Source organism: Argopecten irradians, chromosome 12, assembly GCF_041381155.1.
Source record: "Argopecten irradians isolate NY chromosome 12, Ai_NY, whole genome shotgun sequence".
NCBI classification, from domain to species: Eukaryota; Metazoa; Mollusca; class Bivalvia; order Pectinida; family Pectinidae; genus Argopecten; species Argopecten irradians.
Window position 1 is genome coordinate 34,056,324 of NC_091145.1, and position 15,269 is coordinate 34,071,592.

Genomic DNA, 15,269 nt, shown 5'->3' on the forward strand with positions numbered 1-15,269 from the left:
CGATAATGTGATTGTTTTCTTGCATTGTTGTGTATCTGAAAACTGATTTTTCGTGGACAGAAACTATTTGCTATTTTTTCTTGCTTTATCGATTAAAGTGAGATAAGTGATCTGGATACCAGGAAATCTATAAGACATCTACTATGAAATCGTAACTGCAATTAATTATATAACTATAAATTTGATGTGATTATCGAAAACAGTCAATTCCACAGATTTTATTTGCGCTTATCATGTTTTCTGACAGTTTTAAAATTTCTTTATAGCGAGCAATGGGTCAATGGAGTGTGTTGATTATCCAGGTACTGAAATGTTTGTGTTTATTTTAAATTATGAATTCTGTTATTTTTATGATATTGTACCATTGTTTTCATCATCAAATCGAAGACAAACATAAAATTCATTTTTCTCCGGTAAATCAATAGGAATAGAATTGCAAGTGACTTGTCTGTAAATAATCTACGCTAAAAAGGAAGTAGATACATCCAAACACTGGATATTTTCCCTAGACAGCGGTCAGGGGAAATAGCTCGCTATAGAATGTCTGTATATGATAAATTGAACTAGATGTGATACCTTTAGTTCTTATGAACTTTGGCGAGTTTGTAATGACTTATAGTATTTTACCTTTACCTAAAAAGCAATTATGGTATTTGAAGTATTTATATATGTGTAATGATTATAAAAAGAATAGATTATAAAACAAATAAAAAAGAATATTTCATGAAATTGCAACCAATGTTTTACTTTCAATAGAAAACCAGAGCATGTAATTCCAATATTCAACTTATTTATCATGTCATTTTCGTTCTGTTAGAAGCCTGTAAATAAATACCTTTGTATTTTTTCTATTTTAGGTTCAGTCTTTGTTGAGAACTGACAACACATTGAAAGCACGGGCTCAAGTGAGTCTGTTGACAAACATTCATACACCACAATTACAGTTCATTGGTGTACGAATTTAATAAAACGAGTGAATTTGTATAGTGTATTGTCTTTTTGATGACGTTCTCAATATTGCTTAAAGTGAAAGGAACATCATCTCCGATATTCAAGGGTTGCTATCATTATCGTGTATGAAGATGGTAATTATCGGGGTTTTTTTCAGGCTATGAAATAATTATCTTTTATCTAATAGAAATAAGTGTAACATAAAACTAAATTATTATAAATTACAAACACATACTGATCATAAATACAGAGATTTGGTCAAGAATTGGTTTCAGAACATTTTACATCATTAATTAGTTATACACTAATGTTTGTTTTAAGGTAAGGTAATTTACATATATGTTGACCGTGCTTCCTATCATGACTCCTCCGAATTACAATTTACAGAGAGACTCATCGAAAACAGTAGAACATGGGCGACAGCGATAACGAGGAAGCACATTCCTCCCAGAGTATAATGACAGACTGACCAGGCGTTATATTTGAAGATTTTCTTCTTCACACCAACCAAACCAACACTTTGTATTGTTATCTCCTCTTCCTTCTTATTGCCCTTTGAATAACTTGGCACCGGACGGTTGGACATGATTATAGAGTCTATGATGACTAGAGTGGAGCTGGTCATCACCATCAGGAAGTACAGACCTGAAACAGCCAAAACACATAGTAGGACATTTGGTTGTACGCTTGTATTACGTTTACGTCTTTCCAGAGCAAATAACAGCTGATTCGAGGAAATACCACTTGATTCGAGGAAATACCAGCTGATTCGAGGAAATACCAGCTGATTCGAGCTGACAACAGCTGATTCGAGCTGATAACAGCTGATTCGATTCGAGCAGATACCAGCTGATTCAAACAGATACCAGCTGATTCAAACAGATACCAGCTGATTCAAACAGATACCAGCTGATTCAAACAGATACCAGCTGATTCAAACAGATACCAGCTGATTCACGGCTTTTTCCAGTGACAAGATGGATGTCAAGTCATTGTTTACTACAACATTACACTATTGTTTATCGTCAATTGATGACGTTACAGCTTTGTCCATCTGCAGGTGATGTTGCCACGTAGTTGCCCATTGTCAAATATTGTCTTTGTCTTTGTTCATCGGTATATCTGACGTCACGTCATTGTCCATGACTTTCCCTAATTACAAGTCTTTGTCCAACGTTAAACGCTAACGTCATGTCGTTATAAAATTCTGATCTTCTGACGTCATGTCATTATCCGTTAAATGTGTCCGTATGTTTGGCTAAAATATATTTATCCCTAGATTGGCTTTATTGTTTACGCTATAAGTAAACTTCCCTGAAATGACTTTACTTGTGCATAACACAAAAATATACAGCGTGGTTTTGCTTTATCTTACCTATGATTGGCAGAGTTTCTGAGTTTTCCGGTAGATGGTCTGCCACCTGAATAAGGAATACCGTAAAAGCCAGTAGAATCGTCATCCCGCATCCGATTCTCTCCCCTTCCTCCACTGGTATGAAATAAACCCCTATAGTCATTATAGACAGAAGAATGGACGGAAACACAATGATATTAACAAAATAGGTAGGTTTTCTTCGAATTACGATTTCAAAAAAATATATGGTGTCAGAATTTTCCTCTGGAATCAGCAAAGATGTCGATTCTACGTTCCATACCTTACTTTCAGCGGTCAAGAATGCTTTACTATGGTAGATAGGTATATCTAGCTTAATGTAGTCCTTTGAGATTGAACCATAGTTCATTTTCATGGTACACGTCTGACAGTCGTATGGGAAATTCTTCGGGTTCATTTTACACACGGACGTTACGACACCAGATGGCGACACAGTCACCACCCCATTTGATGTCACGTGGTACACATAGTCTAAAATGTTGTTGAGGAAGTGAGGCCCTAATCTGTAAATATATATAAAAATGATTCTAGAGGTATATTAGTCAATACAAGAGGTCATTGTGTCAAAACGTTCATCTACCTATTGACACAATACAGGACAAAGTATACAGTAGGGCAAGCACCTTTAAAAGACCTTTTAAAAGAACAGTAATTTAGTAAATAAAAAACATTTGAGTTTGAAAATCTGAATAATTGATATATATCAGATATGCGAGTAATATGGAGCTAGATTGTTAAAAGTGTACATGAAAAGATTAAGATAATAAGATTGGATGCATAAAATCCTTTTACTAAAGGACAGACATTTAAAAATTTGAAACATTCCCGATGAAGATGTTAAAAATCACAATTATTGCATCTCTCTTCTCAAGGTTATTTATATAAATATGAGCTAATAATTGAATTTCAAATATTCTAAGCTTCATACACACATAACCAATATTAATTTACTCAATTACTACGCACGCGTTCGATCCCATGAGTTTCGGCGTCCAGATATGACTGCCCGTCACATAAGTTTCCCTAAGTCCACCATAATCATCTGGATTCCACGTCAAATACTCATCAGTCCAACTCTATAAAATAAACAAATAACATTATTGTATAGCTCTAAGAAGCAAAAAAAAAAAAAAAAAAAAAAAAAAAATCGGTATAGCATAGTTCTATAAAAAAATATAAATCAAACTATTGGTTCATAAAATAAACAAAATAATACCCGATAGTCCGACTTTACGAAAGAATTTTAAAAATATAAAATTTTGAACAAAAATGTTGATGAGTCCAACTCTAGAAACACGATGCAATAATATAAAGTAAGATGTAAACTACCAACAGGAAAAGAGTTACAGACATTTCAACATAACGCGTTATAGCGCGTCATCAATTAAGAATATCGGTACAAAATTTAGTTTTCACACCAGTGATAACAAAAAAAATATCATTTCTTATATTTACATTTCGAACGATTATGTCTTTTATATCTAATGAACCAATAGAATAAACTTTTGGTTTTTAACTTCACACTATCAATGTAACAGCCGGTCAATTGATGGAATCCCGGAACATTAGCAGGCTTTCATTTTGGCGGGAAATGTCGTCATTTTCAGAGAGTACATAAGATATAGCTTCACAATAACTTTATCTTTTTTAATTCCATTTATAAAATATTTTACATATTTCATTTTCTGATGTATAATTTAAAGATTTTTATTACATTCATACATTCATTATATTGAAGATTTGTCAGTTTGCGAGGCAATCTCTATGTTTACGCAAGCGTCAAGATGAAATTGAAATGGAGATATGTATTTACAAGTGTATTTACTAAAAATAATCGTCTTAATAAATCTACATGTATATACTTACTAGAGTTGCTGAAGCGGCATGCGTCAATGCGGACTGTTTTTCCAACTGTAATATATGCAAGGAGAAAGGAAAAAGTAGAAGAAGACATTTCTTGAGGTATATTCATGTTCATCAATTCATGGTTTTTCTGACAAAGAACTGATTAATATTATCTCTGTCTTTAATGCGCATGTAGGCATTAATCAAGATATCCATATCAAAACTTCAAGATAAAAAGTATTATAATACGCTCCTTTAAAGAAAGCAGAGTTTGTAACTGTACCAGAAAACAAATCAGTTTAAATGGTTGTGGAAAAAGTTACTCTCAACGTTACTGACCACATTTATTAATGAGATGAACTGCCAGCTGACAGAGATGACCAGAGCTTCCGAGTGGTTACGTTTAGGACGGACGATAGGGTTATATCGAGTGGGAGACAATAGGTCTGTCTTCAGTCTGTATTCATTGTCCAACGAGGTATCTGGTAATTTAACAAAACGCGACATCAATCGACGGAATAATTCAGGTATTAAATGATAAATTACTGGTAAATATACTATGGAGTCATCGTTATTGACGAAATTGGGGTTTGGTTAATAAGCAATTGAGACATCAGGATCCGCCTACATTTGCGATTTCTCCAGTCCAATTAACTAATTAGCTAATATCATACAAAGGTATCTACAAAAGAGGATTTTTATTTTTTTTATTAAATCAATGAGTTAATCAGAGAAAAGTAAACGATATTGAGGAAAATGACGATTAAACTATGGAGCCAATTTATAGAAAACCCAGAGTTTAAACAAAAGTGGAAACATACTATTTTATCGAGGCTTAGTATATTTGAAAATGAATTTTTTTTATACTCACCTTGAACACATCAAATTTATTCTTTCCACTCTCATTAGAACCGATGTGGTATTACTTACATAAAACATACAAATCTGGATGCTATACTCACCGTTAAGAGCCTCAATGACCGTACAATGGCTAGCCAAAACATATAAAAGAAAAATGGAAACGTTTGCGGAATATTTCCTCATAGTCATAGAATAATTCCGTCTATTCGACTTCGTCTCACTTTCCACCTGTGTCAGACAATGTATACGATTTCCGAGTACTAATCTATAGACGTTCACTACCTTTCATCTGGTGTCGATGACAGACACCGGGAATGGTTTCTTTTTCTATCGGCAAAAAAATCCCAGAAGACTTCACAGTCATAAAGTATTCAATAATCATCTACCTAGGCAGAACAATAATCTATTTCTATTGATTGGATATAACAATGGATGGAAATGAGATTCAGGAGATGACTGGACAAATAATGAGTGATTAAAACACATACATGATCTATATGTAAACATCAGCTCTCTGACACCATTATGTAAATATGTCTATTGTATGATTAGAGAAGTGCTTACACCATATATCAATGGGCGAGATCCGGTTAAATAGAGAACCAAATAATCACCCACGTATTTCTATTGTTAATGGAAACTCAAATTAATAGATGATATTCACCAATTAATTATTGTTATTATCAACCAAATTAATATAATATATTTATAAAATTGACACGTGACGAGGCAGACATTTTGTAGCGGACTGTCACGATATCAATTTGATTTATTCTAACAAGTAAACAATCTGTTTGATTATGATGTTTGTAGTTGTTATCATAATGCCGGCGCTTGATCTTGCGCAACTGATATAAATGTTTCATATCTGATAGATAGTTATTTTAATGTACTTTATTGTTATATTACGGTGTCAGCAAGTACAAAACATTTGTTTTTCAGTACGTTTTTAATTTTTTTCCCCAGTTTACCAAAAATAAACATTGACATTACCCTATGAACCTAACGTCAACATGGCACATGATCTTGCACTATACACTGTATAATTCAATTTTAATCACATTATGATATTCAGTTTATTTAGCTGACCATTTAAATTCCAAACAAATTGAATTATCAAATGTCAAATAATAAAATATCAGACGGTCCTTTCCGCCATTATCAGACAATGATATATCAATTTGACCTTTCAATCTATATGAAGAACATTTGATTCCATAACATCTGTTACATTTTCTATGAAAAATCGAGCTAATAATACTCATAAATGTGTTTTCCCTTCATAAACCTAAGTAAATTTGACCCCCTCCCTAGGTGAAAATTTGAGACACTCTCTAGCCCCTGGGTGTCAGTCAGGAACTTTTATGGATATGATGTTAAACTGCTATCTCAGGCCAATAATTATAACCAGGTTTTACTCATTTCCTATGAAAATTGAGCAAATAATGCTCATAAATGTGTTTTTCCTATATAACCTGTTGTAAAATTGACCCCATTCCCAGAGGAAAATCAGACCCCAGGGCCATTCAATTCACAATTGTCATAGAGGGGCTTGAGACCTTTCAATCTATGGAGCGTATTTGATTCTATTACATTTGTGAGTGGAGAAGAAGATTTTGAAATTTTAGCCATTTTGACTCTATTTGGCCCTACCCCTCTGGCCCCTGGGGGTCAGTCAGGACCTATATGGATATGATGTTAAAATGCTATATCAGGCTAATAATTCTAAATAAGTTTGACTCATTTCCTATGACAATTGAGCAAATATGGCTTATAATTGTGTTTTTCCTATATAAACTATAGTAAATTTGACCCCCTCCAAAGGGGAAAATCTGAGACCCCAAGGCCATTAAATTCACAATTTTGTAGAGGGCTATGAGACCTTCCAATATATGAAGAGTATCTAATTCTCCCACATCTGTGTGTGGAGAAGAAGATATTTTTGTATAAAATTTTCGTCAATTTTACCTCTTCTGTCCCCTCCAACATCCCTTTGGGGTTGAGGGCCATATAATTAATTTTGATTGACCTTGCCTTAGAAGATTGTGTAAAAGTTCATTGAATATACTTCAGCAGATTTGGAAAAGAAGTCGAAAATGTAAATTGTTTACTAACACACGACACACGACGACGGACAAATGGCCATTCGAATAGGTTACTTGAGACTTCGTCTCATCAGGTGACATTAAAACTGAGATTGTGTTAGAATTGACATTGCCAATCTGTACTTTGTATATCTGAATAATTTGTTTTTATTAAATTCACCGGAAATTCCATGTGCGCAAGATCAAGTTCCTCTCTTGAAATTACACATATGCTGATTACGTACTGTACATACGTTTCATTTCACGAACACTTTGCACTGCGAGCTTACTATTTCAGATATTTTCATGAGTTTCAAGTTTCAAGTTTTATTTGCCTTGAGTCTGCTGACTCATCAGTTGTATATACATACATACATTAATACATGGCATTCAAATGGATCACATAATACATATTGTACAAAGATACAGGTAGACAATACTACATTCGGAAGAGTATAACTAATTGATTAATAAAGATCGTTTTGTTTTGCAGCTTTAAGGTATTTTGCTAAGTTCTGTAATTCTTTCACATCTGTTACATTAAAATAATAGTTTTTCATGAATTTTTGACGGATATCAGAGTAACATGGACATTTCAAAACAAAATGAAATTCATCTTCAACATCATTTAAATTACACAAAGTACATATTCTTAGATGTTGTGATATATTCTGGTATCGACCCTTTTCTACATTAAGTCTGTGTGCAGAGATTCTTATTTTAGAAATTTCTTGAGACGATCTTTTAAAATTGGTTTTCTTAAATAGTTTTGTAAATAGTTTCAAGACAATCTTGTTTATATATATCCATTAACCTTTGTTTAATTATACAATAAGTACTGTTATCTATATTATCTGTTTGCCAAAGGTAACCTAAACCTATTCTATACAATTCATTTTTTTATATTTATCACCCATACATCATTGTGGTCTAACATTTCTTGATAACATGATTTCAAAATACAATTTCGAGTATCAGTTTAAACCAATACTTAAACATTCTAAATTTTCTTAAGAGCACCAAAGGATATCTACCAAGTTCTAAGAAAACCATAGCATTACAAGTATTTTTACGTACGCCAAGTAAACGTTTACAAAACATAGTATGTATCTTTTCAACGTCAGGCGATTTATGAAAACCCCATATTTCTGAGCCGTAACTTAAAGATGCTTCACGGCCGACAGAGCGTGAATGATATTCATCATTTGAACAATAATTGGCGTTTAATCGTGTATATATATGCCTAATTAGCACAAAAAATGACATAAAATAATTTAGTTCGCCTATGGTGCATGCGCAATCATTACTTCATTCCATATAGGATATAGTGCCCCGGAATTTTTTCGGGATGCAATTAATTATTTTTCATATTTTTAACTTGAAGTAAAATAAGAAGCTCAAACTTTTCAATGGTGGTAATGGTGTAAAGTAAGTAACTTTTGTAACTGAAGAAAAATACTAAATCGTCTGTTCCTGTTTTTGATAGTGAAAAAATACCATTTGTCAGCGGTGGAGCATCTTTAAAATACTGTTGACACAAGTATCAAAAACTGATAACTTTTCGGGAGCTTTTTGGTACATGTCATCTATCAGTAACTTTTTTCATATATTTTCCTCGATCGATCATTGCCGATAGAGTATTATAAGTTTGTATTATTTGGTCGTGGTATGTAGTGTATAAGTTGTTGTGTTTGATAATAATATCAAACATTCCTTTAGTTTTACCAGTAACTTGATATTGGTATTTGTTGTGGAGATGTGTGAAATTATTCGATAATATTTGAATTCTCCAAATCTAAATATGAGTTTTGTAATTGTGAGTGTAATCACTTTGAGTGTGTTCGATTGTGTGTTAATCAGTATTATTTGTATATTTTATAGGGACTGACTAGAACCGGAAACCCGAAAGTAAAAGATGTTAACGAAATCACTTTCTTCCTTGTCGTATGTCGGAGTCGGCACTCCAAGAGGAACCCGCTAAAACATTTGATGTTCCTCACTTCTTCAATAATTAATTTATCTATCAGATTTGTCTGCATCCAAATACCTAAGTATTCCAGATAAAATGAAGCTTAGTCCTATTCTGTGATGTTAACCCTGTTATCAGTCTGTTGTACAACATATAATTAAAGATCGGACTTTTATAACTATTACATGTACCATTCTATAGATTTTCGGTTTATGTTCAATTCATGCAACTGTAACACCAACAATATCGGATTCACCAGGATTGCTGTGCAAACACATGCAACATATGGATGGAAATTGCTTCTGAAGATCAAAGATTTGCTGCTATATCGACGATACTTGCGTTTTCAAACTAGGCCATATCACATATCAAACAAAGATTCAGTGATAACAAAGGATCCTATAATTAATATATTTTTATAAATGAAGAATAACTGATAAAAGTCAGATTCTGAGTACCGTTAATTTCCTTTTCCAAATATCTTATTGACAAATATATTAAAGTGTCAATAGGATAAAACATAAAGCATAGCTTATATATCATATATTTATTGAAACATACATAATTGGTAGAGTTTGTTAAAGATGCTCCACCGCTGACAAATGGTATTTTTTCACTATCAAAAATAGGAACAGACGATTTAGTATTTTTCTTCAGTTACAAAAGTTACTTACTTTACACCATTGCCACCATTGAAAAAGTTGAGCTTCTTATTTTACTTCAAGTTAAAAATATGAAAAATAATTAATTGCATCCCGAAAAAATTCCGGGGCACTATATCCTATATGGAATGAAGTAATGATTGCGCATGCACCATAGGCGAACTAAATTATTTTATGTCATTTTTTGTGCTAATTAGGCATATATATACACGATTAAACACCATCATTGTTCAAATGATGAATATCATTTACGCTCTGTCGGCTGTCGGCGGTGGAGCATCTTTAAAATAAGAGCAGGTTACTTCCTGAAGAAGGAAGAAATTACCATTATTAGTATTTATTGCATCTCTTACATCAATATTTATTTTTATTATTAATGTGTTAATCGACTTTGTAGTGACACGATTCTAAATATTCTTGAGAGTATATACAAATGTACACAACTTAATGTGTAAAATCAACGATCACAATCACAGCGGTTTACAGCGATTTTAAGATCCACGAGGTCATAGCAACTCATCAAAATCACAACTTTGAGAAAGACTCTTGGCAAATAGAAGGATATGGGCGATTGCGGTGACAAGTAAACAAATACCTCCTAGGCAATAATGACAAAATAACCATGCATTGATTTTACAAATTTTCTTCCTCGCGTCCGTTCGGCTGCTGTCTTCACGAGTTATCTCCCTTTCATCATTATCGCCCTTGGCAGAGCATGGCGGTGGACGGTTGGACATGATGATAGAGTCTATGATAACTAACGTGGAGCTAGTCATCACCATCAGGAAGTACAGACCTGAAACAGGATAAAGCCAGTTACAAGGTTATACAACGTTATTGGATTGTGTGGTTTTGTTGTATTCATGATGCACTAAATATATATGGATTTCCGGAAAAATTGTAAAACGTTAGTGAAAATACATATAAAACATTTAATAAGAGTAAATGCGTATTTGTCTGCTAGACTATATGATTACTCCATATGAAACAGCGATACACGTTTAACTAGTTTAAGCAACTTCGTTTTTGGCTTTTATAATTTGAATACGAAACTGAGGATAAACAACGCAATCCTAACAAAGGGACAATTGGTTAGATAAGCAATAGATATAAACCTCCATCATATACATAAAGCAGTATAATTTCGTAGATTTCATTAACGTTAAACATTTACCGATAATGGGCATGGATTCTGAGTTTTCTGGTAGATGGTCTGCCATCTGAGTAAGGAATACTGTAAAGGCCAGTAAAATCGTCATTCCACATCCGATTCTCTCCCCTTCCTCCACCGGTATGAAATACACCGCTACAGCCATTACCGACAGAAGAATGGAAGGAAACCCAATCATAACGACATAGTAGTTTGGCTTCCTTTGCATTACAATTTCAACAGAAAAAACGATGTCGGCGGATTTTTCCGGAATATCCAACGATATCGACAACACGCTCCATATCTTACTTTCAGTGGTAATAAATGCTCTATCGTGGTAAGCAGATACATCCAGCTTGATGTAGTCATTGGAGATTGGGCCATAATCCATTCGCAAGGAACAACTCTGACAGTCGTAAGGAAAATTCTTTGGATCCATCTTACACACAGATGTCACGACACCAGATGGCGACACCGTTACCACCCCATCTGATGTCACGTGGTACACGTAGTCTAAAATGTTGCCGAGGAAGTGAGGTCCAATACTGTCGATAAACAGAGATGTATATATCAATAAAACAAGTGGTGTAAGGTATAATAGAACAGCACTTTTACACAATATAGGATCAATTAATCCGATTTGGCTTTTTTTCAAAATTAAATTTAAAATTTTCGAAGTACAAAAACACATAATATGTATTACATTCTTGTTGATATCAATTGTGGCATTATAAATCTCACCGAAGTTTTCATGTAAAATCATGCAAAAGACATATGAACCCCCTATTGAGAGAGAAATAGTTGACTGCACAGCACGGCTACTACTACATCCTACCATGGCTGGTTTATGTTCGTTAGTTCATCAATTCATGTTATTGTAAAGGGAAATACACATTCAAAGATGGAATTTAGATAATTTATATCATGATAAATTGGTTCTTTCTATGGACTGACCACCTATCATATAAGATACATAAAAACACAAAACACCTCTAACAAATGTATATAAAATTCCATTAAGTTTGTGCTCGGTATCCATAAAACGACGGTAAAATGTATTTGTGACCTCAACTGTTTTTTTATTGTAAGTCAGAATTAAAGATATATCCATTACGAATATAATTCTCTGTGAGTTTATTTTGCTTTTATTTCAACATCGATCGTTCCGAAATACGGAGGCTTTTGATAGCAGACCAATAAGGGCCCTAATATACTATCTTTTATTTGATGTTATAAAGATGATATGCATGTACATAAGTTAGCATGACATGGCTTTGTCCTTTTAATTTGTCATTAGAAGTCATTCTGTTTTGTATCGTCGCTTATTAGTGCAGACTTAAGTCAAAACTTAAGTTTTTCTCCTTATGTAACTTGTATTGCAATTTATGACTTAAGTCAGTTTTTGACTTCTAATTTGTCATTAGAAGTCATTCTGTTTTGTATCGTCGCTTATTAGGACCAACAGTATATGTTTATATGTTAGCGTTTAGCGATAACCAATCTCAATATGTCATGGGTTACTATCACTGTCGTTATATCAAACTCTAGAACATATCATAGCAAAACTGAAGGCTCTGTGTTCGACGACAACATATGAGACAGGTAATTTGGTCTTTTGATATACATCAAATGAAGTTAATAAAAATATTCTGTGGTTGACAGTGTGACCTTGACGTTGGGAATCGGTGTAACTGTAATCTTCATAAGAATTCTCTGTTTAGGTCAGTGATATTGGCTTTCAGTTTTGCTTCGATATATTCCAGTTGTGAATATCACTGCAGTGATAAAAGTGGAGTAGTGAGGTGATAATATTATTATACAACGTATTTTAGTATTTGTAACGAAATAAACTACGAACAACTAAATACTGTTTGTTTGTCAATGTGTACATTACGCACGCGTTCGATCCCATGAGTTTCGGTGTCCAGATATGACTGCCAGTCACGTAAGTTTCCCTAAGTCCACCATAATCATCTGGATTCCACGTCAAATACTCATCGGTCCAACTCTATAAATAGAAATAAAACCATCGGTCCAACTCTATAAATAGAAATAAAACCATTGATCTTACTCCATAAATAGAAATAAAACCATTGGTCTAACTCTATAAATAGAAATAAAACCATTGGTCCAACTCTATAAAAAATAAACAGAAATAAAAACCATGGTCCACTCTATAAACAGAAATAAAACCATTGGTCCTACTCTATAAACAGAAATAAAACCATTGTCCAACTCTATAAATAGAAATAAAACCATTGGTCCTAACTCTATAAACAGAAATAAAACCATTGGTCCTACTCTATAAACAGAAATAAAACCATTGGTCCTACTCTATAAACAGAAATAAAACCATTGGTCCTACTCTATAAACAGAAATAAAACCATTGGTCCTACTCTATAACTGTCTACTATAAACAGAAATAAAACCATTGGTCCTACTCTATAAACAGAAATAAAACCATTGTCTACTTATAAAAGAAATAAAACCATTGGTCCTACTCTATAAACAGAAATAAAACCATTGGTCACTCTATAAAAGAAATAAAACCATTGGTCTACTCTATAAATAGAAATAAAACCATTGGTCCTACTCTATAAATAGAAATAAAACCATTGATCTTACTCCATAAATAGAAATAAAACCATCGGTCCAACTCTATAAATAGAAATAAAACCATTGATCTTACTCCATAAATAGAAATAAAACCATTGGTCTAACTCTATAAATAGAAATAAAACCATTGGTCCAACGCTATAAACATAAATAAAACATTGGTCCAGCCTTTACAAACAGAAATAAAACTATTGGTCCAACTCTATGAATAGAAATAAAACCATTGGTCCAACTGCATCAATACATTAAAATCAATACAATTAAAAAACAAAATGGTCAATCAACTAATTCTTGGTTTAGTTTTTCCTGATAGTCTGGGACTTATTTGGCGGTAATTTGAATCAGTACAACAGCAAAAATGCATTTTTAAAACCTTAATCGAAGAAAAGTATTTGACAAAATATGATATATATTAAACATGACATTGTTATAGTGTATGTAATTTCGGTAATGTTCGTGATGTTCACATGCTTACCATCGTCTAAAAGGATATACTTACAAGGCCGGCTGACGCTGCATGACTTAACGTTGATTGCTTTTCCAACTTGAGATGAAACAAAAAAAGAGGTTTTTTGTCTATCAATGTATATATTTGATACCATACGATAAAATGTTATTGTTGCAGCAAATGGACATAAAAACCCGTAGTTGATTACGATACTCTCTCTTTACATTGTGTCTATTTATCCAAAGTTATATAAGGCTACATGGCCCACTAAAGATGTCACCATTGTAGCTTTGGAAAAACAACAATTATGAGAGAAAGAAATCAAACTAACTTTAAATACCAAATCGTTCTTACACATTGTTCAACCTTTAATAAAAAGGAATTTGCAACAGACACACCCCTACAAACAAAAGCTGTCGGAACTTATGTCTGACTAAACTTACGATCTAATAAGAGATTGTTTAAAGAAAACAAATTATCTGATTGCTTAATGTTTGTTTGTTTGTTTGATTAATATGAACTATGGTCATGTAAGGACGGCCTCCCATGTATGCGGTGTGTTACGTGTATGTTGAGCGAGGCATGGGTGTTTGGAGACTGCGGTATATTCATGTTTTGTCTTCTTTTATGGAGGAACTATTGCCCTTTTTATAGTGTTATATCACTGTAGCATGCCGCCGAAGATACCAAGCAACACACCCCATCCGGTCACATTATATTGACAACGGACGAACCAGTCGTTCCACTCTCTGTATGCTGAGCGCTAAGCAGGAGCAGTAACTACCACTTTTATAGACTTTGGTGTGTCTCGACCAGGGGACAGAACCCACAACCTTCCTCACAGGAGCGAATGCTCAACTCAAGGCCAAAAATGGGGCGGTGTCAAGAGAGAAGCTAGGAAGAACAAAGTTAGTTAGGAAGAAGAGAAAAGATAAGATCCTAAATTTAGTCGCCTTTTACGATCACTTAATGATAATATGCAATTACTTACCACATTTATTAATGTAATGAACTGCCAGCTGACAGAGATGACCAGAGCTTCCGAGTGGTTACGTTTAGGACGGACAATAGGGTTATATCGAGTGGGAGACAATAGGTCTGTCTTCAGTCTATATTCATGGTCCAACGAGGTATCTGGTAATTTAACAAACCCGATATCAATTGACGGAATAATTCAGGTATTAAATGATAAATTACTGGTAAATATACTATGGAGTCATCGTTATTGACGAAATTGGGGTCTGGTTAATAAGCAATTGAGACATCAGGATCCGCCTACATTTGCGATT

General features: G+C 33.5%; 2 protein-coding genes and 1 long non-coding RNA gene across 3 annotated transcripts; 1 reads left to right on the forward strand and 2 right to left on the reverse strand.

Annotated features, from left to right (window-relative positions):
• The first annotated feature begins 225 nt into the window (after positions 1-225).
• On the forward strand, positions 226-982 carry LOC138336816 (uncharacterized). Its single transcript, XR_011210473.1, has 2 exons — positions 226-302; positions 858-982. It is a non-coding gene; the product is annotated as an uncharacterized lncRNA (long non-coding RNA).
• A 100-nt stretch (positions 983-1,082) lies between these two features.
• On the reverse strand, positions 1,083-3,731 carry LOC138336815 (neuronal acetylcholine receptor subunit beta-3-like). The gene is made up of 3 exons (XM_069286407.1): positions 3,311-3,731; positions 2,327-2,847; positions 1,083-1,596 (listed from the first exon to the last, which is right to left on the reverse strand). Exons 1-3 carry the CDS (start codon positions 3,322-3,324, stop codon positions 1,310-1,312), a joined length of 822 nt encoding a protein of 273 aa, XP_069142508.1. The 5' UTR covers positions 3,325-3,731; the 3' UTR covers positions 1,083-1,309.
• Positions 3,732-7,474: 3,743 nt separating this feature from the next.
• On the reverse strand, positions 7,475-15,269 carry LOC138304785 (neuronal acetylcholine receptor subunit beta-2-like). The gene is made up of 5 exons (XM_069245059.1): positions 14,972-15,269; positions 14,032-14,076; positions 12,814-12,923; positions 10,940-11,460; positions 7,475-10,561 (listed from the first exon to the last, which is right to left on the reverse strand). The coding sequence occupies exons 3-5, from the start codon at positions 12,825-12,827 to the stop codon at positions 10,272-10,274; spliced, it is 825 nt and encodes a 274-aa protein (XP_069101160.1). The 5' UTR covers positions 12,828-12,923; positions 14,032-14,076; positions 14,972-15,269; the 3' UTR covers positions 7,475-10,271.

Bases quoted from the DNA above. Each gene is read 5' to 3' on its own strand.
- LOC138336815 (XM_069286407.1), bottom strand. The intron at 1,597-2,326 runs GTAAGATAAAGC...TGGCTGTTTCAG, and splicing joins AGAAACTCTGCCAATCATAG to GTCTGTACTTCCTGATGGTG.
- LOC138304785 (XM_069245059.1), bottom strand. The intron at 10,562-10,939 runs GTAAATGTTTAA...ATCCTGTTTCAG, and splicing joins AGAATCCATGCCCATTATCG to GTCTGTACTTCCTGATGGTG.